Raw genomic sequence first — 27,254 nt, forward strand, 5'->3', positions numbered from 1 at the left:
TGGGTTGCAAGTTCTCTGCTTGGAACAGATTGGGTATAAGAAGTTGCCGATAAAACAGGTTTTGTTGATTATAATGTTTTGTTTGCTTTAGGCTTACTAACATGCCAAAAATGGCCTCAACTTAATAACTAGCCATTAAATAATATCTTAGCCACACCATAAAGCATACCATCCTGGTTTTAATACTGTAATTAATTATTGTTTCATATGAAGTTTAGTCATTTAAAATAAAATAGAAATTTAGTGAATATTTATGAATACTTCATATTTTGATATGTTATTATTATTAGAATCATTAGAATATTCGTATATTTATTAGTATGATATTCTTATTAATTATATATATTATGTATTTATTTTTTTTCTTTATTTTTTATTTTTTTATTGCCTATAACTAAGTTATTTTATATTCTATTTTCACACGACAAAGATACAAACCATTCTCTTTAATATTTTCATAATTCATATGTTCTTCAAGAGTAACAATGCTTTTCATGTTTTTCCTTGGAGTTTTATTGTCCATTGGATTGGAATTTACAGGTTTATAATTAAATTGATATTTACATTTATATATTTGATAGTTTTTTTTATGTTATTTATGTGTTTAAATATTTTTCATCGATGTCTTAATGGAGTGATTTATGATAATACAAAGCTTAAACTAATTTTATCAATATTATTAATGTATACATATGGAAGGTGGAGCTAGAATGAAATTTGGGAAGGGATCAAAGTTTAATTTTTCAATACAAAGAGATTAAAAAAAATTAAAAAAAATTAAACCAAATTTATACATAATTTATATAAAAAAAAAATCTAAAATTCAGGGTCATTGTCCCCTTTTATCATATGAGAGGCTCTGCCCCTATATATGTACTATATATTAATTATATCATTATTGTTTGTTTTATTTTTTCTAACTAGATCCATAGATACAAAATAATTTTGATATAATTAGTATTCCACTTATTCAATAACTCAATGTTCACAAGGTTTTTTATTAATGATTTTGATACAATTAGTACTCCAGTTAATTAGTGTACTATCAAGTAAAGTTTTAAGGTAAATTATCCTATATTTATGTTATGTTATTCATTCTTTTGGAATCACTAATAATTTCTAATTCAATTTGATATGGTAGCTGCACAATCCCCTGGAGTATGTTATGGAATGATTGCTGGCAACTTACCATCAAAGAAAGAAACCATTGATTTATACAAATCAAATGGAATCACTAGAATGCGTATATACTTTCCAGAAGCAGAAGTCTTTGAAGCCCTAAAAGGTTCAAACATAGAGTTAATAGTAGATGTTGCAAAGGAATCTCTTCAAGCTATTTCTTCTAATCCTAATGCAGCAAAGGATTGGGTCAACACAAATATTGTACCCTATTCAAAAGATATCAAATTCAGATACATCACTGTTGGCAATGAAATTCACCCTGGTGATGTTGAAGCACAATACGTTTTTTCCGGCATGCAAAACATTCATGATGCACTTGCATCATCCAATTTAGGCCAAATTAAAGCGTCCACTGCAATTGATTCAAGTCTACTTGGAAAATCATACCCACCTAGTGATGGAGCTTTCAGTGACGCTGCTAATGCTTACATGCAAAAAGTTATTAATTTCTTGGTGCCAAATGGGTCACCACTTCTTGCTAATATATATCCCTATTTTGCTTATGCTAATAATAAAAAAGATATACAATTAGAATATGCTCTTTTTACTCAACAAGGTAAGAATGATGTTGGGTACCAGAATTTGTTTGATGCTATGCTGGATTCAACGTATGCTGCTTTGGAGAAAATAGGTGCAAATAATTTGCAAATTGTTGTGTCTGAGAGTGGCTGGCCAAGTTTTGGTGGAGTTGGAGCTTCAATTCAAAATGCAGGTACTTACTATCAAAATTTGATTAATCATGTTAAGGGTAGGACTGGGACCCCAAAGAGACCCAATGGACCTATAGAAACTTATTTGTTTGCTATGTACGATGAGAATCAGAAGCCAGGTGCAGAAACTGAGAGGCATTTTGGCCTTTACCATGCCGATAAATCAGCCAAATTCAACCTTAATTTCAAGTGAACTAATTATTAGTACTACTAATACCTAATAATAGCTATACAAGCAACCAGCCATATTGACCCTTCTTCCAATTTCATCCCTTTAATAAATGTTTAGGTGATCCTCAGTTTCAATCTGAATGAATAATTCAATAAAGGATAATGTTTATGTTTGCAATAATTTATGATACTATTTTTATGGATGCTATTTTTTTTTTAATATTTAGTTTGCTATCTTCCATATCCATCTCTTAAAATTTGACACTTATAATATGATACCACCTATGTATTTTCTCAAATAAAGTGCTTCATTTTTATTTTTTTGAAAACAACAAACTCTTTTAATAATTTATTATGATTGTATTTTGTGAAGTTGCATAATTTTTTTTATGCTAGCCAATTAGTTGCTGCATGCACAAGGCGTGATTCGAATCTTCAAACACTCGCTTAAAAATGTTAATAACCATAAGACCCATGACGAGAGAAAAATCGTAGGTTAGGAATTTTCACAAAATAATTCCATTGAAGTATAGATCCAAACCAACAATTAACTCTCAATCAAAGTTTAATTTGTTTGTCACAAGTGCAAACCAATAATAATAACCGAGAGTATTAGATCTCGGGTTGTCTCTCAAAGGAATTGCAGTGAGGTATGCATGTTATCAGTTATGAGGTTCAACTATTCAAGAGGGATGGTTTGTAAGTAAGAAGATAAGAATTTAAATGACAATAAAGTAAATCAAACAACTAAAGATAATAAATGATAAAGAGGCATTCATAGCAAGGATTGAGAATCAAGGTTTTCTATCATAGTCATTAATTATAACACAATAATTAACAAGAGCTAAGCCTATTATGTTATCTTCACATCGTAAGAAAGTCAAATATGCCTAGTTAACCCCAATCCATAAGTAATGTCAATGGAAACAAGATTAACTAACAACCATAAATCACCAATTCAAATTGGGTATTAATGACTCAAAATTACCAAGCTCCTATTTTCAAGTCAAGAATGCTCAAAATTTACTCTAAAACTAACCCAAGCATTTTATCAAATACTTGGTGTGTATAAAAAGAAAAGTATATTAAATTGCAAGAAATAATAAAATCTAAAATTACCAAATGCAAGAAAATAATAGTAACAACTCAATTAAGCAACAAGAAAATACAAAACATCAAATTGCATTAAAAGAAATTGAAATCAATAAGAGTTCATAACATAAAAGTGACAAAAGGAAAATTAACAATGTAAACTAAGAGAATAAAAATGTAAGAACAAGAGATTACAAGGAAAACTAATTGAAAACAAGAATTAAATCCTAAATCTAAGAGAGATTAACCTAAATCTACCCGAATTCTAGAGAGAAGAGGGAGCTTCTCTCTCTAGAAAACTACCCTAAAATATGCTTCTAACCTAATCTAATTGCTCCCCCCTTCATCCTTCTTGAATTTGGCCCCTAATACTTCAGAAATGAGTTGGATTTGGGCTGGATGAGCTCAGAAATTACCCCCAGCATATTTTCTTTAATGAAGCCACGTGACAAGCGTCATGCGTACGCATGGATCACGCGTACGCGTGGCCTGGCAAGTTCCTCTCTCACGCGCGCGTACGCGTTAGTCACACGTACACGTCGCCATGAATTCACCAAATCCTCATTTCTTCATGAATTCTCCACTTTGCATACTTTTTCTTCACTTATTGAATCCAATCCTTGCCTCCTAAGCCTGAAATTACTATCAAACACATCAAGGCATCGAATAGAATTAAAGAGAATTAAAATAAGCAATTTAAGGGGCTAAAAAACATGTTTTCACTCTTAAGCACAAATTAGGAGAAATTCACAAAACCATGCTATTTAATTGAATAAATGTGAGAAAAGTTGATAAAATCCTCTAAATTCAACACAAGATAAACCCTAAGGATGGGGTTTATCAACCTCCCCATACTTAAACCAAGCATGTCCTCATGCTAAACCAAGAAAGATACAAGAAGGGGTATCAACATTTATTCAATGCAAGTAAACTATCTATATGCAACCTATCTACATGCATGCAAGTACTTGGTCAAAATAAGAGAATTCCCAAGAAAGCATGTATAAACATAAGGGCTAAAGCAATCACAATCAATCAAATCCACAATTCAATTGAGTTATTGAAAGGAGTTTACAGACTTTCAAAATAAGAGATTATCATGGGTGAAAGCATGTAATTGAGCAATCGAACCCCTCATCGGATGTGTATACGCTCTAATCGCTCAAGTGTATAGGGTTGATTCACTCAATTCTCCTCTAATCATGCTTTCTAAGATTTGTTTTTCATCTAACAATCAACAATTATTCAATGTATGCATACAAATATCATGAGGACTTATCCATAGGTTGTAATGGGGACAGGGTCAAGGTAAGGATATATATGGTTAAGTGAGTTTGAATTTTGAATCTTTGATCAATCTAAGCTCTCACCAAACACATATAACAACCTATACAATTCTAATACAACCTAACTACTCATATTTTCACTTTTTCGCACACCATATATTCTTTTCAACCATAACACATATGCATTGTTATTATTACTCTACTCTGGGGTATTTTGTCCCCTTTTTATTGCTTTCTTTTTTCTCTTTTTCTTTTTCTTTTTCTTTTTTTATTTTATTTTTTCACTTTAAAATATATACAAAAGTATCAATACATATAGTTTAAACATTTAATACATGAGTATGTACCCAATTCTCAAAATCTTCAATGAAAATACAAAAATACACTTTTATCTCAACCAATGTTTCCAAGCTTTCCCACACTTGAATGATACACATGCTCACTAGTCTAAACTAATCAAATATCCAAACAAGAGACATTTATTATTTTTCACTTAAGGGTGCTGATGTGCTAAAATTAAGAACAAAAGGGAATTAAAATAGGATCAAAATTGGTTAGCAATGGTAGATAAAAGAGTAAGGCCATTTGGGTAAGTGAGCTTTAATGAAATAAAGGCCTCAATCATATAAATGCATTCATACACCAAATAATGGACATAAAAAATCAAACAAATTAAACACTACAATCATAGAAAGGGAATAATCCACACAAGAAGGGAAATAGTAGTTATATGATGCAACCACACAATTAGACTAAAAAACTCACAAGTTTATGTGTTCTTAGCTCAAAAACATGTTCCACAATATATAATTCAAGCAAATTCAATGAAATTTTTTTTTGAGAAAGTGAATGCACCTAATTTGAAGATTGTTGTGTCTCAGAGTGGTTGGCCATCACAAGGTGTTGAAGCTAGTGATCAAAATGTAGGAACTTATTATAAGAATTTGATTAATCATGCTAATTTGGTACATCTACAATGATGACATAGTAGATGACACATGGACGAATACTGTTGTAATATATGGCACAAACTGACACTTGGTCAAATAGTATTGTGACACATGATACAACCATCCACATCAACAAGCCACGTATCACTGGTCAACACATTATTATACCATTACACGAGGATAAACCATGGAGTGACACATGTCACTAACAGTTCAAGTCATCAAGCCATGTCATCACGCCGTTAACGAAAAATGGTCAGGGACTAATATGTTGCACTTTTGTTAATTTTAGAAAAGTAATTGGTGCAATTGGAATCTCAAAGACGATTTTAGTGCACGATAGGATTCAGAAGCTTCTTGAAGAAATTTGAGTTCACTCACCCATTAAACCCACCATTTTCTACGACAATCTTGGGGTTGTACTTCTAGCCGAGAATCTTGTCCTTCATAGTAGGAGTAAGTATTTTAAAGTGGACCTCCACTTTATTCGTGATCGTGTTTTTTAAAGGCCAGTTTTATGTTGTTCATATTCCCTCTCATGTACAAATTACTGACATTTTTACAAAAGCTCTACTAGATACCTTGTTCAATGAATTTATGTCTGAACTAAGGATGTTTACAAAGACCCCCTTTAGTTGAGGGGGTGTAGAAAATACAAACGTATTAGAAGTCACTTAAGGTATATAAATAGCTAGGATGTTTTCTAAATTATCTCTCTTTGCATCTCTGTTTTCTATGAGGTGCCTCTGCTAAGTTATACTCTTTAAACTATTCTCACAATAATTTCATAGGAAAGTCTAAACAAGTGGAGGTGTATCGTGTGATCCCTCAAGAGTTGTACAACATAGCCGCGAAGGCCTCCACTTCTGTTAGATTGGCCTTTTTCCACCTTATCTTCTGCCTATGTGAGGCTGCTCGAGTCCACATTGATCGAGACACCCATATTGACGTCAACAGGCTGATCACTAGGAGGGGTATGGAGTATGCAAAAGAGTAAGCCCGAGCACCGCCTCAGGAGCCAGTTCTCCCTCCTCGACCGGAGTAGCCTGAGATGTCTCAGGGATATTACTTTCCTCCACTAGGATCAGCTGATAGCATCTATTGGGCAGCTGACATCCTCCATTGATCAGCTAAAGTTGGTCCATGAGGGCCACTCTACTCTCCTACAGCAGTTAGTGGAGAAGCAACAGAGTTAAAGGTGGGATATGAATGAGCTGAGGCGTCATTTTGGATCTTGGAGAGGATTCCCAAGAGGGAGCGGTCACCATGACTAAGGTGGTTGAGTTTCTTTATCTACTTTTTTTTCTATTTTCTATTTTTTTAATTATTATGTCTTATTTTCTGTTAGCTGTTTAAATCCTTTGCATGATTAATAGTATCTTTAGTTTTTCTAGTTTAGTTAATTAATTTAGTAATTTATGCTTATTTTGAAAAGTTGTCTCATGTATTGCTCACTGAACTTGAAAAATCAAAAGAAAAAGAAAAGAAGTAGTATAATGTATGAGACTTGAGTTATATATTCTGAGTTGTCTTATTTACTTTGATGTGGTGGTATTATCTGTGATTCTGAATGTATAAATTGAATAGTGCATAATCGATATTGAAGTTAAGAGTGTTAATTCCGGAGGTACAGGAATTTAGAGAAGTATTATGGATTTTCTAAATTGAACAAGAAATTGATCCTTGAAGCAAAATAAACAGCAAAAACAAAGCAAGGTCCAAGGCTCTAAGCATCAATAGCTAGGAAGGTCAAATATGATTAAAAGTTCAAAGAGTTGTTTTCCTAGCCATATGTTTGTAGTGTGAATGTGTCAAGTAATCCTTGAGACAGAGCACTAAGAGTCGAGACCAAGTACAAATACAGAGTATGCCAAAGGCTCTGAGCACTACTGACTGGGAGAAATAAAAAGAAAGATTAAAACTCAAAGAGTTCCCAGTCAAGTACTTGTGGTGTTTTTGTGTCAAATAAAGCTTGAGATAAAACATTTAGAGTCACGGCTAGGTTCAAGGTGTAAAGCACAAAAAAAAAAGATAAGAAAGAGTTGTGTTCAAGGATTAACCAAAGGTTAAAGAAGAAGAGAATCCATAATATCATCTGAGTAATAGTTCTGAAGGACATTGACATTTCTGAGTTTCAAAGGATAGTGAGATGTCGAAACTATTCAGGATCACAGTGTCATTAACCCCACTCAGTAAATGGACAAGAGCTTAAGTGAAAACTCAATTCTTAGGCAACTTCACTTCTCACTTCTATATTGTTTTTAGTTGATTGAGGACAAGCAATAGTTTAAGTTTGGTGTTGTAATGCATGAGCATCTTTTCTTTATTTTCTATTTATTTTAGATATGAATTTATTGAGTTTTAATTAGATTTTAGTGTTTAAAACCTATTTGGATGCTATTTTGAGTTGCTTTAGTGTTTTAATTATTTCAGGTGAAGTTTGGATCGGTTTTTTCAGAGTTCATGTTCAAGAAAAGAAAAGAATTTTGAATATGCTAAGCTGGCGCTAAACGCTGTATCTAGCGTTTAACGTCCAAGGGCTTTGGAACGTGTGCAACTATTCTGCCAAACTGACGCTAAATGCGGACCTGGGTGTTTAGCTCTAGGAGCCTTGTGATTCGTGCCAAGCCTCTGCCTCATAGGTGCTAAATGCCGGCTCATAGGGCGCTAAACACCGAACCTGACGTTTAGCGCTAGGAAGTCAGAAACAAATTTGGAGCCACAGCCACCTGGGGTGCTAAACGCCGATTCTGGCCGATTCTGGTGTTTAGCGCCAATGATGCAGATCAACCTTACCCAAAGGAGCATCTTTAGTTGGATTTGACTTTTAATTATTATATTTTATTTTGTTCTAAGTATTTCTATTCCAAAACACAATATTTTGGGCTTTAGTAATTATTAGTTTATTTTATTTTCAATTTAAAATTAGGTTAGATATAAAAGGAAAAAGATTTAGCCCTTTGGACTCTCTCGATCTCTTCTCTTCGACCTCATTCCGCACTTTACATACTTTTAAACCCTAGTTTTCTCTATGAGTCATGAGCAATTAAACCTCCTTGGTTAAGGTTAGGAGCTATGTTTATTCTATGGATTGATACTATTGCCACTCTATTTTAATTAATGTATTGATAAAGATTTCTTTCATTCTTCATCTCATGAATTTGAGTATATTGGAAAATAACTCTCATTCTACATGAATTCTTGTTGATTCTTGGAAAAGTTATCTTACTTGAATACTAGCTTGAAAGTAATTTTCTCCTAAACCACTAATTGCTTGGACTTAACAGAATACGTGACATATAATCCTCTTATATGTGGGTAATTAGGGTTTTTGTGGCTAATAAACTAGAATTGAACCTAACCCTCTAATCTATTTTGAATGACCAAGAAATTGGCGGTTGATTAATTTAGAAGAGACTAACTCACTAAGGAATTAGGGTTTAGTTAATTACAGTTTGCTATGAAATGAATCTTGCATGATTAAAATAGTTGGTAAGAAATATAAATCCGAAAAAATAAACATCTCTGGAACCTTAACTGTTCTCTCACATATTTCTCACAACCCGTTTACTGTTTGCTTTTCAAACTCTTGAATCACTGTTTAATACTTTTGAACCATAAAACACTATTTTTTGCTTGCCCGACTAAGTGAGTCATTCGACTATTGTTTCTTGATCCATCAATCTTCGTGGGATCGACCCTCACTCACCTGAAGTATTATTTGGTACGACCCGGTATACTTGCCCGTTAGTTTGTGGACTTTGAATTCCACACCAATAATTCTGCCAGGTTTGTGGCAGACCAGCTCATGTTGCTCTTAATTGCTTTATTTTCGGTTTGATCCCAACTATCAAGGTTTCAATCAGTCCAGTAATTCTTCATCATCTTGTAATTTTCAACCTAATAAACCTCCTCCACCTTCTACTGCTTTCCATCAACCACAATCCTACCTTGTAACTCCTTCTACAGCTTCTGATGCTTCTTGATATGTAGATTCCGGAGCTAGTCACCATTTGACTCATGTTAGCTCGAGCTTGATTTCTGCATCATAATACACTGGTCCTGATCAACTCTTTCTTGCAAATGGTTCAAGTATTGGTATAAATCAAGTTGGTAAATCTTTTCTATCTAATTCTAATAATAAAAATATTTTTGTGTTGAAGAATTTAATATACAAAAAATTGTTAAAAAATTAATAAGTGTCTCTTAATTTTATCTAGATAATGGAGTTTATTTTGAATTTCATTGTCTTATCAAATCTCAGAAATCCAAGCAAGTTCTCCTTCAAGGAATGCTTAAGAATGGTCCATATGATTTTGACAGTCTTAGGATTCATAGGCCTTTACACAATGATTCTGATTTTCATTCTTTTTTAGCTATATGTAAGGCAAATCTTGATCTATGACATAAGAGGCTTGGACACCCTTCATCTACTATAGATTAAACTGTCCTTATTCACTGTAACATTCCCTTCAATGCAAATAAAAATGATAACGATTCTTTTGTGTATGAAGCTTGTTGCAAGAGAAAAATGCATACTTTGCCTTTCTATAATTCTGAAACAGTGTAGGAATTACCTCTCCAATTAGTGTATATTGAATTATTGATGTCTGAGGCCCTGCCCCAACTCAATCAAGATCAGACTTTAGGAATATACGAGTTTGTTTGATGATGCTCATATAAGATATTACTGTCTATATTTGTTAACCTCCAAGACACAAGTTTTTGAAAATTTTAAGCAATACAAGTGCCTCATGGAAAAACAAACTGGTCAATTTATTAAATCTATTCAAACTGACAATGCTAGTGAATTTTTATCCTCTAAATTTAGAACTTTCTTACAATCACATGGTATATCTCATAGACTAGCTTGTCCTCAGCAAGGAGTCATTGAGCGGAAGCATAAGCACATCACTGAGATGGGCCTAACACTCCTTGCTACTACAAAAATGCCATTTAGTTATTGAGAAGATCCTTTTTTTTAATTGCTGCATTCTTAATTAACAGACTTTCTGCAAAATTGTTAAAATAGAAATCACCTTTTGAAATATTACATGGCTCTATACCTAATTACTCTATGTTAAAGATTTTTGGATGTGCTTGCTATCCTTACATTAGACCTCTCAATAAACACAAAATGGATTATCGATTTGAATTATGCTTATTTTTAGGCTATGCTCCACAATCAAGAGGTTTTAAATGTCAAAATAAACAGGGAAAGATCATAGTTGCCAGAAATGTTGTTTTTGATGAAAATTTGTTTCCATATTCTACTATGTTTGATAATTGCATTAATTATACTAACTCTTCTATTTCATGTAACTCGGAATTAGATACGCTCAATTTCATACCTCATATTCCAGAATTAGATGCCTCCCTTCCTCCTACTACTAATACCTCACTTGGTTTAAATCCAACCAACTCTACTTCTATTTTTCAAACCTCTAATAAGAATTCTCATCTTTCCACCTCTACAGATACTTCTCCTGATCCAAATTCAATCATTTCACAAACCTCACCAACTCATACTACTTCCACATCTTTACCTCCTCCCACCATTCTCATACCTAGTCATGAAAACCAATTACCACCAGCAACAACTCAGATTCAAAAATATCAAACACCCACTTTATGCATACTAGATCCAAAACTGGCAAACTCAAACCAAGAATTTTAGCTACTAGTCTTTCCAAAATAGACTTACTTAACAATGTTCCAAGAAATATACCTCAAGCTTTTAAATGTTTACACTCGTATAAGGCCATGCATGAAGAGTATAATGCATTAATGAAAAATCAGACATGGCATTTAGTTCATTCCCCCACCTAATGCAACTATTGTAGGGTGTAAGTGGGTCTTTGCCATTAAACGAGCTCCTGATAATACTATCAAGAAGTATAAAGCTCGTTTAGTGGCAAAGGAATGCTACCAAATTAAGGGTGCTAGAAAATCATTTTAGATCAGTTAGTATCAACAATATAGCATGTCTGTATATTAATTGTAGGATTCTATACTTTTATTACTTTGATTCTTTTGGCACCTATATATACCCCTTGTACATTGTACTTTTCAACACACTCAATAATACACAAATCCTTCTCTAGTTTAGTCTCTTGTTTCTAACATGGTATCAAGAGCCTAAAATTTTTTTCAATGAAATTTTGTTCATAGCCTCCTTATTTTTCTCTTACGATAGTGCCTCTTTGCTCTCATTTTTCTATCTATTTTCGACGCTTTGGTTCGTCACCTCCGCCATCATAGTGTTCGTCTCTTCGTCAGGTTTTCAACGCCGCCGAAATCGCCACTCGAAGCCTCCGGACACGCCCTTACGCGCCCCCGGAACCTTGCTGCTGATGCGTGAGCATCTTCTCTATCTTTTCCTAGTGAATTTGCACTTGAATTGCTAAGTTTAATCAAGATTTAATATATTTTAGCCACTATGAATGCTACTTTAAGTCGTGTGCAATTCTGTTTATTTCATGTAGCATTTTGAATGAATTTCGCATAGTTTAAGCCAAGGCTAAAGAATGGAGAAAACGAAGAATTGATGTTGTCCACTCCACGCTGAACTTGGAATTTTCCAAGTTCAATGTGGAGCACTAACCCTCCATCCAGTCAAGTTCGGCCTTGTCCACGCTGAACTTGGGATTTTCCAAGTTTAGCGTGGAATCCACGCACACAAGGGAAGAAGTACGTACGCCACCACGCTGAACTTGGGGAATCCCAAGTTCAGTGTGGACCCAATGGAACGCAATAAGTATGCCTCTCTTATCCCACGCTGAACTTGAGGTTTTTCAAGTTCAGTGTGGATCCTAACCACCAAGTGGTCCCCAGGCATTCAAGAAAAGATGCGAATGAAGCCAGATTTATTTTGATTGAATTTTGTATTTTATTTTAAAATAGGAAAAGATATTATTTTAGTTTTAGAAAATATATTTTAAATTAATTAGGATTAAATATAAAAGGAAAAAGAAACTTCTCTTATTCGACCTCATTCCGCACTTTACAGTTTACCAGAATTCTAGTGTTCTCTCTGAACCATGAGCAACTAAACCTCTACTGTTAAGGTTAGGAGCTCTGTCTATTGTATGGATTGATACTATTATTTTTCTATTTTAATTTATGTACTGATTTATAATTCAAGAATTGTTTTCGTTCTTTATCTTATGAATTTGGGTGGAACGGAAGTATGACTCTTGTTCTAATTGAGTTCTTGTATAACTTGGAAAAGCTCTTTACTTGAACAACAGCTTGAAAATATATTCTCTTAAATTTCTAATTATCTGGACTTAACGGGATACGTGACATATAATCCTCTTATATTTGGTAATTAGGATTTTTGTGGCATATAAACTAGAATTGAACTTCATCCTCTAATTGGAATTAAGTGACCAAGGAATTGGCGGTTGATGAAAGTTAGAGTAGATTAAGAAAGTCTAAGGAATTAGGGCTTAGTCATCTATAGTTTGCCATGAACTGAATCTTGCATGATTAAAATAGTTAGTAAGAAAAGTCAATCCGGAAAATAGATAAATCTGAAATCTTAACTGTTTTCTCATATATTATTCACTTCAATTTACTGTTTGCTTTTAATTCTCTGAAATTACTGTTAATGCTTTTGAACCTTCAAACACCATTTTCTGTTTGTCTAACTAAGTAAATCATTTAACCATTGTTGCTTATTCCATCAATCCTCGTAGGATCGACCCTCATTCACTTGAGGTACTACTTGGTACGACCCGGTGCACTTGCCGATTAGTTTGTGGGTTATAAATTCCGCACCAGCTGCCCACCTCCATTGTTTCTCATTCCAGAAGCTTCAGCAGCCGTTGGATCTTGGTGCCGATCGCACGATCCCGGTGCTTCCACGTGTCGCGACGCAAGCTATCCTCGGTATCCAGTGACCCGCGTTCCACCTCATCGCCAGCGTGTTTTCTCGCTCCTCTCAGGCGCCGTCACGTGTCATCGATCCGCTGATGTGATGTTGACGTCACTACTGACGTGGCGCTGACGTGTTGCTGACGTGGCAGACAAGCGGGACCTTCCCTAAGATTTTTTGGTGAGCTCTTTCCGATTCTGTGCTCTGTTTTCTCATTTTTTGCCCCGAATTCACAGTTTTTCTCTCCTCTCCGTGATCTTTATATTTGCTATTATGGAAAAGTCAGTTGTTTTCGCTACCACACACAAAAATGATAAATTCTGTCGCAATTGTAACCGTTTTGGGCACCTCTTCTCCGTCTGTCCCTCTGTTGAGTGTCACACATGCCACCAGAAAGGTCATATTAGCTACCATTGTTCACAACTGTTCTGCCATTATTGCAAGTTCTCGGGACATTTGATTACTACATGTCCTACTCTCCCACCACGTCATGCGCCTGCTTTTGCTGTTGATGCTACTCCAGCATCTACCACCTCTGCTCCTCTGAACTCGTCTCCTGTCTCTCTATCTGATATTGCGTCTCTTCTTCTGTGTCTTCTCTCCCTTTCTGGTAATACCCCTGCTGCTCTTTCGACTCCTCTAGGTAATTCTAAATCGTATTTTGACTCGGGATGCTTTAATCACATGTCTACATTGCGTAATCTCTTCTCGTCTTTGTCTACCACTACAAATGGACCTTCTGTCAATACTGCTAATGGTTCTCTCTTGCACGCAACACACAAGGGTTTCTATCTCCCAGTCGACTCTTAATCTTCCTTATACTTATTTTATTCCCAACTTAAACTTTAATCTTATTTCTGTTGGTCAACTTGAGGTCGAGAATCTTCATATTCCTCCTGTACCAAATCTTTGTGCTGCTTCTTCTCCATCTACCCTTCACTTATGGCATCAATGTCTTGCCCATAGCTCTTTAGGAAAATTGCGTCCTCTTGTGTCTCAAGGTGTTTTGGGTCAGCTTCCTAATGAATCTTTTGATTGCATTTCTTGTCAAACTGCCAAACAACCTGCTTTATCTTTTCACAATAATTCATCTCTTGCTTGCTCTCCTTTTGATCTCATTCACTCTGATGTTTGGGGTCCCGCTCCCACCGCTTCTATGGGAGGAGCTTGATACTTTGTTATTTTTATTGATGATTATTCACGCTTTACTTGTGTTTATTTGATAACCAATCGCCATGAGTTAACTCAGATTTATATGAACATTGCCACTATGATTAAAACTCAGTTTTCCAAGGTCATTAAGGTTTTTTGCCGTGATAATTCTATGGAATACCGTGATTCCAAACTCTTAACCTTTCTTGCAGAACAGGGTACCTTGTCTGAGTTTTCTTGCCCTGGTACGTCTCAACAAAATGGCTGAGCTGAACGCAAACATCGTCATATTCTTGACTCTGTTCGTGCAATGCTTCTTTCTTCTTCATTTCCTAAGCATACTTGGGGTGAAGTTGTTCTTACTGATGTTCATGTTATCAATAGGCTCCCTTCTTCTATTCTTGGTAATTTTACTCCCTTTGAGCATCTTTATCGTACCTCCCCAGATTATAGTTCTCTTTGAGTTTTCGGTTGTGTCTGTTTTGTTCTTCTTCAGCCTCATGAACATAGTAAACTTGAACCTCGGGCTCATATGTGTTGTTTCCTTGGCTATGGAACTGAACACAAGGGTATTCATTGTTGGGATCCTCTCTCTAAACGTATTCGTATCTCTCGTCATGTTGTCTTCTGGGAGCATCACAGGTTTTCTCGGTTCTCCTCCTTTGAGTTTATTCCTCCTACTCAGTCACCTTTTTTCACTAACCCCAATGTTGATCTTTTTCCTAGTGATGATTCTACAGGTTCTATCTCGAGTCACCTTTCATAGCCTCCTGTTCTTCTGCCTTCTCCATCTCTCGATGATTCCGGACCAGACGATGCTCCTACTCCTACCGTCATGCCTCCTCCTTCCGCTCGTTGTTCCAGGGTGAGAAATTCACCTCCTCATCTTCTTGATTATCATTGCTTTTCTACTATTCTTCATAAATATGAACCTAAGTCATTCAGAGAAGCCTCCACAAATCCAAATTGGCAACAAACAATGTAGGAAGACTCACTCGCACTTGAAAAAGCACACACTTGGGACTTGGTTGATTCTCCTTCTAATCAGGAAGTTGTGGGAAGCAGATGGGTATACAAGATCAATACTCACTCTGATGGTTCTATTGACCATTATAAGGCACGATTGGTTGCTCAGGGTTGTACGCAAGAGTAGGGTATTGACTATGAAGAGACTTTTGCTCCTGTTTCTCGTCTCACATATGTTCGAGCTTTTCTTGGCATTGCTGCGGTCAAAAAATGGTCTCTCATTCAGATGGATGTGAAGAATGCATTTCTTAATGGAGATTTGAAACAGAAGGTCTATATGAAACCCCCTCCAGGTTATCCTTGTCCTTTTGGCAAAGTTTGTCTCCTTCGCAAGGCACTCTATGGGCTTAAGCAAGCTCCTCGTGAATGGTTTGACAAGTTCAGCACTACCATATGCAGTCTTGGTTTCACTTGCAGTCCTCATGAGAATGCTCTCTTTATTCGTAAAAGTGAACATGGAGTTGTTGTTCTACTTCTGTATGTTAATGACATGATCATTACTGGAGATGATGCTGATGGTATCTATAATCTCAAGGCATCTCTTCAGCGTACTTTTGAGATGAAAGATATTGGTTCTCTCAGCTATTTTCTTGGTCTAGAAGTCATATCCACCGATGATGGCATCTATCTCTCTCAAGCTAAATATGCTTCAGATCTTCTTGCTCGAGCCGGAATTACTGATAGTCACACTGAGTCTACTCCTCTTGAGCCTAATGTTCGATTTACTTCTATGGATGGCACTATTTTGGATAATACTACTCTCTATCGACAGCTAGTTAGAGGACTCGTCTACTTAACTGTCACCCGACCAGACATCGCCTATCCAGTTCATGTACTTAGCCAGTTCTTGTCAGCTCCTCGTACTACTCACTATGCAGCAGTTCTTCGCATTCTTCGCTATATCAAAGGCACTCTATTTCATGGCCTTTATTTTTCTACCCATTCCTCTTTGTCCCTTCATGCATACTCCGATGCTGATTGGGCAGGTGGTCCCACTGATCGTCGTTCTACTACTGGTTACTGTCTATTTCTTGGTGACGCTCTCATTTCTTGGCGTGCTAAGAAGCAAACGTTCACTGTTCGATCAAGCACAGAAGCTGAGTATCGTGCCCTCACTGACACCACTGCTGAGGTTATCTCGATTCGTTGGCTTCTCGAAGATTTGGGTGCTCCTCAGTCGTCCCCTACTGATGTTTTTTGTGACAACTGCAGTGCTATTTAGATTGCCCATAATAATGTCTTTCATGAACGCACCAAACATATAGAGATTGATTGTCACTTTGTTCGGCAACGTATTCTTATTGATGCTGTTCGTCTCATTGCTGTTGGAACACTGGATCAGACTGCTAATATCTTCACGAAAGCTCATCACCCGACTCATTTCCAGACTTTGTTATCCAAACTCAATATGGTATCCTTAGCTCCCACTTGAATTTGAGGGCGGATGTTAGAGAATCATTAGAGAATCATTAGAGTCATTTTAGATCAGTTAGTATCGTTTATATTTATATAGCATATCTGTATATTAATTGTAGGATTCTATGCTCTTATTACTTTGATTCTTCTGGCACCTATATATACCCTTTGTACATTATACTTTTCAATACACTCAATAATATATAAATCCTTTCTCTAGTTTAGTCTCTTGTTTCTAACAGAGGGAGTGGACTACCCCCATATTTTTAGCCCGATCATTCACCCTACTACTATTCAAGTTATACTTTCTATTGCAATTTCTAAGGGATGGATTCTGCGCCAATTTGATTTCAATAATGCATTTCTGAATGGAGACTTACTTGAGAATGTCTACATGTCACAACCACCAGGTTTTATCTCTTCAGATTCTTCTCTTGTAAGTAAATTAGACAAGTCCATGTATGGTTTAAAACAAGCACCTCGTACTTGGTTTAATAAATTACATTCTACTTTTCACAATTTAGGTTTTCATAACACTAAATCAGATTCATCATTATTTGTTAGATTTACTGCTCATTCTACTATATTTTTATTAGCTTATGTAGATGATATAGTAATTACAGGAGACAATAATGATGAAATACAAACTCTTATCCATCAATTGCATTCCTTATTCTCTTTAAAGGATCTGGAAACTTTACGTTATTTTCTGGGATCAGAATTTAATTTTTTATCTAATGGTGATCTCCATATATCGCAAGTTAAGTACATTAATGACTTGCTAAATAAAGCTGCTAGATCTTACATTGTACAGATCAATTGTAGGTGGTCTTTAGTATGTTAGAATCGGGTCAATTCATGCACCAACTACATGAACACCACTGGAAAACTGTCGAGAATTCTTTCGTATCTAACAACAGGTATGAAACATCATGGAATACAATTGACAAAGTGTTCTAATTTTTGGCTCTTTGCCTTTGCAGATGCTGGCTGAGCCATAGATATTGATGATCGACAATCTACAATTCTGCGACAATTTTAGAGTTGTACTTCTAGTCGAGAATTCTATCTTTTACAGTATGAATAAGCATTTTGAAGTGAACCTCCACTTTGTTCGTGATCATGTTTCTAAAGGCCAATTTCATGTTTATTTTCCCTCTCATGCACAAGTTGCTGACATTTTTACAAAAGCTCTATCAGCTACTTTGTTCAATGAATTTATGTCCAAGCTAAGGGTGTTTTCAAAAAACCCCTTTAGTTTGAAGGGGTGTAGAAAATATAAATATATTAGAAATCACTTAGGGTGTATAAATAGCTAGGTTTCAACTCAATTGTAAAGTGATGAAATTGTGAAGAAAAGATGAATAAATTTTATTATTGTTGATTGATTGAATTGTATTGTAAATTATGAAGATAAAACTAAATATATATGGAGCATTGGCTTAAGAAAGATAAAAGTAAATAAAGATATATAAGAACAGCTAAAGATAAGATAAAGATAAGACAATAAAGACTAAAATTATAATTGAATTTATGTATTCTGTTGGACTAAATTTATGGACCACGAAACTTTTTTATTGTTGTCATGGGTTAAGGTGAAAGAGTAATTTAATATAAAGAACCCAAATAAAAACCTAATAACAGATTATGTTTTTTACATTATCTCTCTTTGCGTCTCAATGCAAGGTGCCTCTGCTTAGTTTACTCTTTGAAATATTCTCACAGTAGTTTCATAGGAAAGTCTAAACAAGTGGAGCTAATGGGTTGCAAACTCCCTGTTTGGAATATATTGGGCATCGATAAAAACAAGTTACGTTGATCATAATGTTTTGTTTATTTTAGGCTAGCTGACAAACATGCAAAATGGCCTCAAGATAATAACTAGCAATTAAATAATATCTTATCCACACCATAAATCATACCATATTGCTATTAATATTATAATTAATTATTGTTTCATATGAAGTTTAGTCATTGAAACATATAGAAATTTAGTGAATGTTTATGATTATTTTACATTTTGATATGGTATTATTATTATTATTAGAATCATTAGAAGATTCATATATTTATTAGTAAGATATTCTTATTAATTATATATATTACATTTGATTCGCTGGCCTTAGGTAGTGACTTGAATCGGATGTTTTTAGGAGTGGCGCAGTGGTACCATTTCAACATTCAAGTCAGATTAAGAATGTAAAACGTATTTAAGGAAACTTTAGCTTCTTTTATATAGTTTGAATTTGTTATCTTATCTTATCTTATTTTATTTTATCTTATCTTGTTAGCTCAAATAAAGAAAGTGTTTAAATTTAAATATTTTTTAGAAATTTATGATTAGTAGGCCAATTTGGACTGCAGTATTGACCTGGAGACGAGTAACCGAGTGTAACTACTCCATTGGGGTATCGAGCCCACCTATAAATTACATTTTCACCCAACAAAGATACAAATCATTCTCTAATCTTTTCGTAACATGTTCTTAAAGAGGAACGTAACAATGCTTTTCATGTTTTTTCTTGGACTCTTATTGTCCATTGGACTGGAATTTACAGGTTTATAATTGAATTGATATTTATTTTTATCTATTTCATAAATTTTTTTTTATGTTATTTATGTGTTTAGATACTTTTCATCAATGTCTTGATGGAGTAATTTATAAAAATATAAAGCTTAAATTAATTTTATCAATATTATTAATGTATATATATATACTATATATTAATTATATCACTATTGTTTGTTTTAATTCTTTTAATTAGATCCATTGATACAAAATAATTTTGATATAATTAGTATTCAGCTTATTCAATAACTCAATTTTCATAAATTTTTTATTTAAATAGTTTTGATAAAATTAGTACTCCAATTAATGAGTGTACTCTCAAGTAAAGTTTGAATGTAAATTATCTTATATTTATGTTATACTATTCATTCTTTTGGAATCGCTAATAACTCCTAATTTAATTTGATATGATAGCTGCACAATCCCCGGAGCCAGGAATATGCTATGGAGTGAACGGTAACAATCTACCATCAAAGAAAGAAACCATTGATATATTCAAATCAAATGGAATCACTAGGATACGTATATACTTTCCTGATGCTGAAGTCTTGGAAGCCCTAAGAGGTTCAAACATAGAGTTAACAGTAGATGTTGCAAAGGAATCTCTTCAAGCTATTTCTTCAGATCCTAATGCAGCAAAGGGTTGGGTCAACACAAATATTGTACCCTATTCACAAGACGTCAGATTCAAATACATCACAGTTGGTAATGAAATTCACCCTGGTGACGTTGAAGCACAATACATTTTATCTGGCATGCAAAACATTCATGATGCACTTGCATCATCCAATTTAGGCCAAATTAAAGTCTCCACTGCAATTGATTTAAGCCTACTTGGAAATTCATACCCACCTAGTGATGGAGCTTTTAGTGAAGCTGCTACTGCTTACATGCAACAAATTGTTAATTTCTTAGTCCCAAATGGGTCACCACTTCTTGCTAATATATATCCCTATTTTGCTTATGCTGGTGATCAAGTAAATATACAATTAGAATATGCTCTTTTTACTCAACAAGGTAACAATGCAGTTGGGTACCAGAATTTGTTTGATGCTATGCTGGATTCAACGTATGCTGCTTTGGAGAAAATAGGTGCAAATAATTTGCAAATTGTTGTGTCTGAGAGTGGCTGGCCAAGTTCTGGTGGAGTTGGAGCTTCAATTCAAAATGGAGGTGCTTACTATCAAAATTTGATTAATCATGTTAAGAGTGGGACTGGGACCCCAAAGAGACCCAATCAACCTATAGAGACTTATTTGTTTGCTATGTACGATGAGAATCTGAAGCCAGGTGCAGAAACTGAGAGGCATTTTGGGCTTTTACATGCTGATAAATCACGCAAATACGAACTTCGTTTTCACGGGAACTAATTATTATATATCAGGTCTTCATCATATGTGTATATATTAGGAAATAAATGTTTAGATGATCCTAGCAATCTAAGCAAAAAGGGAGAATATTATGAGTTGTCTCTATGTAATATACAAATATGTATCAGTTTCAATCAATAAAAGATAGTGTTTATGTTTGTAATAATTTATTATGTTATTTTTATGATGCTTTTTTTTTCTTAATATTTAGTTTGCTATCTTCCACATCCATCACTTAAAATTTGACACTAATAATACGATACCACCTACGTATTTTCTCAAATAAACTGCTTCATTTTTATTTATATTCTTTTGAAGACAACAAACATTTATTATCATTGTATTTGTTATAGTTGCATAATTATTAATTACTTAATTGGGATCCGGTTTTATCATTAAAAAGATGAGGAGCCATTTATGCGTTTTGGGCCTCCAATTAGGCCCAATAAATACAGCTGGCTTTATGAGCAGCCCAAATAGCTTGAGACCCAAAAAAGTGAAAAACATTTTCGGGCATAAGTTAAGAGTTCCTTTTCACATCTCACTCTGTTCTTCCTCTGTCTATAAGAATTTAGTCTGTTTTCCTTTTTTTTTTTTGTCTTTTTCTAAACCTAAATTATTTTCTTGTGTATGATATTGGTCATATTTATCTCAAATTTAAATAAATAATTACCACCGTGTGTCTTTTTACTCATCTATATCGAATATATTCCATATTTCAATTAGAATAATGCTTCCAAATTAAAGGGGGGATAACATTGACACCCCTATTTTATCATACAAGAAACTGTAAGAAGCAGCATATGTTAAACTTCAATTAGACACATATATATATTCATAACTTTATTTTTAATACTGTAAAGTAGTTGGTTCATGTTAATATATTACTAACTGATTTTCATGGGTGGCATATAATATTATAGTTAATTTGGTTCCTTTGATGATTTCTGAGCTAAAATTGCATTGTACTCATCTCTGAGAGTATTATATTTCTTGCTTAATGCATTGAAACTTCCCATTTTCTCCTCTGTTAGCTCCCTCCTCTTCTTTTCCAATCGATTCTTTGTCATTTCAATTTGTCTCTTCAGTTCTTGGATTTTCATGTTTTTCTCTTCATGCTCTTTCTGCAATGCTTCCAACTCTGATGTCTTTCTTCCTATTTTATAATATTACGTATCACAATGAAAATATACATTAAATAAAAGTATAAAACCATTCATTAGACCAACTAATAATATAATATTTGTAAAAAAAAAAAAATGATCATTAATTAATTAATTAAATACCTGTGGCCAAACTATTTGAACTACTACCTTCCATAGCTTTCTGCCTTCCCAGCTGCTGCAAAACACAACATTCCTATCTCATATTATGTGGACTCATTTTATTCAATTTTAAATAAAAATGATGTTATTGGACACAATATATCAAGAGATATGAATACATATAACATAATTCATCTGCTGTTGTTCAAAATATTTAAAAAAAAAGAAAAAGAAATAGTAGTTCTGGCTCCTTAGTCAAAGAGCAATGCTAAGATATGATTAATACTTGATAATTATTGATAGTCAACTTATTATCAAAGGGGATTAAGCTTTGATTTCTTTATTACTCATGAGAATATAAAAATATTATAAGAACTCAAAAGTTCAGTGAAAAAATAATAAAAATTCTAGAAATGTGCATAAAGAAGTGATGTGTCAAGACTTCAAGGGAGGAGTGAGACATGTGTAACTTCTCATAGACTTCATTTTGTCTTCACTTGGAGAGACAACACCACAGAAACTGAGTTTTCAAGAATACACAACTCAGTTTTAAACAAAGATATTCACAGGAAAAGGAACAACATACAAGGTTACAACAAAACCATGAAAAAAATAAATTAAAAAAGAAAAACATATGGAAAGAAAGACAGTTCCAGTGAACATTTGTGTCCAATTTTTCTTTTTTTCCATTCTAAATGTTAAAAAGAGGAAACTAATGAAATCCATCAAAAAGCAAAGAAACTTGGACAACCCATTTTTTCTTCTATGATGAATGAATGAATGAAGCAGTAAATTCTGACCAAAGAAACAAATAATAAGTAACATAAACAAGGAGTTTTCTTTTCTTACCCCAAACCCTGCACTTTGTCTTCAATTCACACTTCGCAAAACGCATCAGTAATGGTTATGGTTATGGTGGCCCCTCTTCATCTATCTGCTAGTAACTAAAGGTTTTGTAAACTATATATAACTATAAGCCAAATGGAATGACATAAGCCTTGGACCCTTATCTTGAATTTGCATAATAACAATAAATAATAAAACTTTATAGCTTTTTGTGTAATTTTATTCTGCATACCAAATAAAAAATGTGATTGATGCCACTTGTCTAGTGCCATAGATAGATATCGTAGCTAGCTTGCAAAAATTCAATCTTTATGAAAAGCTTTGGGAATGATGGTTGTGGTTGTGGTGGCACATGAATCTATGAATAGACTCTACGTCACTCACACATACACACACTATGAGTGTAACATAGAAATAAGTAACAATTATGTTTTTTCTGAGGACCAATAATCTTTGCTATTTCAGGGAAACTAAATTCCTAAGCTAGAGTTCAGTACAGAGATTTATTGGAGATTGTTGATGTGATAACTTTCTCTGTGCTTTTCTTGTCACATCAATGCACATCACAAACTCACTGTACTATGACATTGGAATCAGGTTATTTTTTATATAAATCTGTGTAATGTGGTTCCTTACACAGGCCTAGTTTTTTATTTTCTAGCATGCCATCTTTGTAAAGTTTGACTCAATAGCAAGAGGGGACCTATCTTCATATCCCCACATTTGAAGGCACAGAGGAAAAGGATTTGGTTGTTGAGATTATCATTATTATGCTTCTTGGTTTTAGCACAAATATTTTTCAAAAAAAATATTATTAATAAAATTTTAAATTTTTTAATAAATATATTAAAAATTTAAATTTTATATATTTAAAAAATTAATTAATACTCCACATATAATTTTTTATGTTATATATTTATATAATTTTTAAAGAATTATATTACTAAAATAAAAGTGATATCATCTATTTTCTAAAAAGGATATAAAATTTAGTTTTTAATATTTTATTTTATATTTATTAAAATAAAATATTTTAAAAATTTTATTAATAATAATTTTAAGCAAATAAGTAATAGTTCAAATGACATAGTCTCTCCATACTCAATTAAGAGGTTACGGGTTCGAGTCTCATATATTTGAAAAAAGCCAAGAAACAATAACTCAAATGGCATAGTCTCTCCATACTCAATTAAGAGGTTGCGGGTTCGAGTCTCCATATCTTCGGTAAAAAAAAATTATAATTTTAACATGTATTTACATTTTAACTAAATCTTATTTGTCTTAATTTTAAGAGAAATTCTCCACATACAAGTCATTTATTTCTTCTTCTTTTTCTTTCTCCATGCCTCCTCTTCTTCGTTTCTGCACGTTCTTCTTTCTCTTCTTCTTCTTCGTTTATGCACGTTCTTCTTCCTCCTCTTCTTCTTCTTTTCTTTCTTTTCTTGCTTTCTCTTTCTCCTTCTTCATTTACGTGATTTTTTCTCTGTTTTCTTTCTTCGTTATTCTCGATTTCCATTGTTTTTTGACATCAAACTCTGAAATCGTTTTTGAAAGAGAAAGAGTTCTGCATAAGGTGTACTTCAACAAATTTTGGGTGTATTTCTTAAATTCTTTGGGTGTATTTTCGTAATCCTTTGGGTGTATTTCTGTAACCCTTTGGGTGTATTGTTTGGGTGTATTTCTGTATCTTCAAAACGATTTCAAAGCTTGATTTCAGAAACCATGAAAATCGAAAAAAAAAAAACGAAGCAAGAATACCAGTGATAAACACAGATAAAACAACGAATGAAAAGGCAAATAGAGAATGCACAAAGGAAATCAAATTTGACAAGAAACTCGTTTTTATGGAAGAAGAAGAAGAAGAGTAGGAGAAGAAGAAGGAGAAGAAGAAGAAAAAGGAGGAGAAGAAGAAGGAAGATGAGGAGGAGAAGGAGGAGCCATAGAAATCGTATATGGATCAGCGTATTTTTTGTTAAGTTTCTCCCAACTTGTATGATGACTTGTAAACTAAATAACTTGTATGTATAGCCCTCCTCAAAATTTATATTTTGTAGATAATTTAAACCTTCAATCAATGAATTGTTAGTTAATTATTATTATTTTAATAAAATATCAAATATCGAGACGTGTTGAACAATAATGTAATATATTATGAAAAAGTTTTTAAATATATCTAAAATATTAATATTTTAATAATTTTATCTATTAATTTTAATTAATTCATATTATATATATTTTTTATAATTAAAATTAATAATTAAAATTATTACAATATTTATATATGTACACTTAAAATTTTTTCTATACTATATATATCGACGGAAAAATGGTATCAAACAAGCAATGACAGTTAATATGCGAATGTATCTTTTAATACCGTACATAAAATAGACTAATAATAGACCTTTGTGCATAAAAGCATAGTTATTAACATTAGACGGGATCCAGTTGAATTAGAGCTGCTAGTTCAACCAAAAACCCAATAAAATCGACCACATCACCTCTTGATTTAAATCAAACAAATAATTAATAGTAATTTTTAGGGTGACAAAATAGATTGAACCAATCAGACTGATCCGCTAAAAAAAATGTCAGATTAGAATTTAAAATCTACCAAATTAAAAAAATTCGCTAAATCCACACTGCCAAATTGATAGATTTTGGTGGGGCAGAGCGGGCCAATCCGCGGGGCCAAATATTTTTATTTTTCTTTTTTTATTAAATAAAAGAGTGATTACTATTATAAAATTAATAATTATAGAATTTTTAAATATTTTTTTGTTTTTATTTTTATTCTTTTTTTAGTTATTAACTTTATTTACTTTATTTTACAATTTCACATATTTGCTCAAATTATATGACTTATTTTTTAAAATAAAGATGATTCTATTGACAAATATTATTTTGAACAATTTTATTGAAGTTAAAAATTAAAAAAAGATAGTAAAATAAATTATATTATAATTTGACTATTTTTTATTTTTATTTGATTTTTTAATTATTATTTTTTAGTTAATTTTAATTAATTTTATTTTTCAACAAAAAAAAAAGAATCAAGCGGGCTAGCCCACCGACCCGCCAATCCGCCATAAAATAAAGTAGACTAGCATTTTGAATCCATCTTAACTGGCAGGGCGGGTTGGCCCACCCTATTTATAAGACGGGCCTAGACAGAACAGGACAGTCCATTTTGCCACCCTTAATAATTTTTTATATGAATTTATTTTTATGTAAAAATAATAAATAAAAATTATTTTATAATAATTTAGTTAAATATAATAAATAATTTAATAAATTTTATCTATCATCTTTAACAATTTCAGTCACCACAATCAATTTGGTCTAATTTGAATTGAACTGCTTCCCAACTTCCAAACCATCTCAATATGTGAGATTTTTTATTTAAATTAAATAATTATATAATTTATTGATATATATAAATTCCAGAATAATTATTTAAATAAATAACATATTACATTTTGAATACTGTAAATTTAACATGAATATAAACGTATATACCGGCTATAACACGTGAAAAATATACGATATAAGTCGATAAACAAATACGAAACATCTGAAATTTAAAAATTTATTTGAGAGATTCAGTTAAAAGACGAATTAGAGTTGCAGCACTCGAAATACGTATAGATATAATTTTAGATAAATTTTAAATTAGACTAAATTCAAAAATAATTTTAAATTTATATTTTTGAATAAAAATTAAATAAATTGATAAATAAAAATTAAATAAATATTATATAAATCGTAATAAATTATAATAACTTTAAAAATATTAAAATTAATAAAAATTTAAAATTTGAAATGATTAAGTGTTAATTCAATTCTACTCCAAACCATTAATACCTAGAATTAAGCCAAAATTAATAACCATTTTTAATAATCACTTCTAATTCCAATCATCCACTACTCCCAACCTTTAATCCACGTTGGGACGTCAGTTAATCACACTAAATAAATATTCAGATTAAGGATTTCGATAAATAATATAGTTAATTTATTTAAATGAAAAAATTCCTATTTATATGATTAATTAAATACTAAATTTAAAAATATAATTTGTTAATATAAAAATATAATTTAAAAAAATTAATAATTTTATTTAGATCGATTTAAAAAATAAAAAATAATATATTTTGTTATTATTATTAATACGTGTGCGATTTTGAATTACTAATTTTAAATTAGTAGAGACACAATTCACGTCAATATAATGGTATTCGACTATTCGTAGGTATATCCATATAAAAAATTTAATCCTAAAATAAAAAAAATATTTATAAATGATTTAGATTGATTTATAAAATAAAAATAGTCTATAT

At 32.7% G+C, this 27,254-nt stretch overlaps 2 protein-coding genes and 1 long non-coding RNA gene across 3 annotated transcripts; 2 read left to right on the top strand and 1 right to left on the bottom strand.

Moving 5' to 3' along the window:
* Positions 1–370: 370 nt before the first annotated feature.
* On the top strand, positions 371–2,085 carry LOC112732651 (glucan endo-1,3-beta-glucosidase-like). The gene is made up of 2 exons (XM_025781401.2): positions 371–540; positions 1,142–2,085. Exons 1-2 carry the CDS (start codon positions 486–488, stop codon positions 2,083–2,085), a joined length of 999 nt encoding a protein of 332 aa, XP_025637186.1. The 5' UTR covers positions 371–485.
* A 17,755-nt stretch (positions 2,086–19,840) lies between these two features.
* On the top strand, positions 19,841–20,803 carry LOC112735756 (glucan endo-1,3-beta-glucosidase-like). Its single transcript, XM_025785265.3, has one exon. The coding sequence runs from the start codon at positions 19,841–19,843 to the stop codon at positions 20,801–20,803; it is 963 nt and encodes a 320-aa protein (XP_025641050.2).
* Positions 20,804–21,609: 806 nt separating this feature from the next.
* LOC112737185 (uncharacterized) lies at positions 21,610–23,059 on the bottom strand. Its single transcript, XR_003168915.3, has 3 exons — positions 22,918–23,059; positions 22,090–22,144; positions 21,610–21,959 (listed from the first exon to the last, which is right to left on the bottom strand). It is a non-coding gene; the product is annotated as an uncharacterized lncRNA (long non-coding RNA).
* Positions 23,060–27,254: the final 4,195 nt, after the last annotated feature.

The sequence above is a fragment of the Arachis hypogaea genome, chromosome 13, assembly GCF_003086295.3.
Source record: "Arachis hypogaea cultivar Tifrunner chromosome 13, arahy.Tifrunner.gnm2.J5K5, whole genome shotgun sequence".
NCBI classification, from domain to species: Eukaryota; Viridiplantae; Streptophyta; class Magnoliopsida; order Fabales; family Fabaceae; genus Arachis; species Arachis hypogaea.

What these genes read in the sequence shown, in the direction of transcription:
- LOC112732651 (XM_025781401.2), top strand. Translation starts at nt 486, where the DNA reads ATGCTTTTCATGTTTTTCCTTGGAGTTTTATTGTCCATTGGATTGGAA. An exon ending in CATTGGATTGGAATTTACAG is followed by an intron (nt 541 to 1,141) that starts GTTTATAATTAA and finishes TTGATATGGTAG; the next exon opens with CTGCACAATCCCCTGGAGTA.
- LOC112735756 (XM_025785265.3), top strand. Translation starts at nt 19,841, where the DNA reads ATGATAGCTGCACAATCCCCGGAGCCAGGAATATGCTATGGAGTGAAC.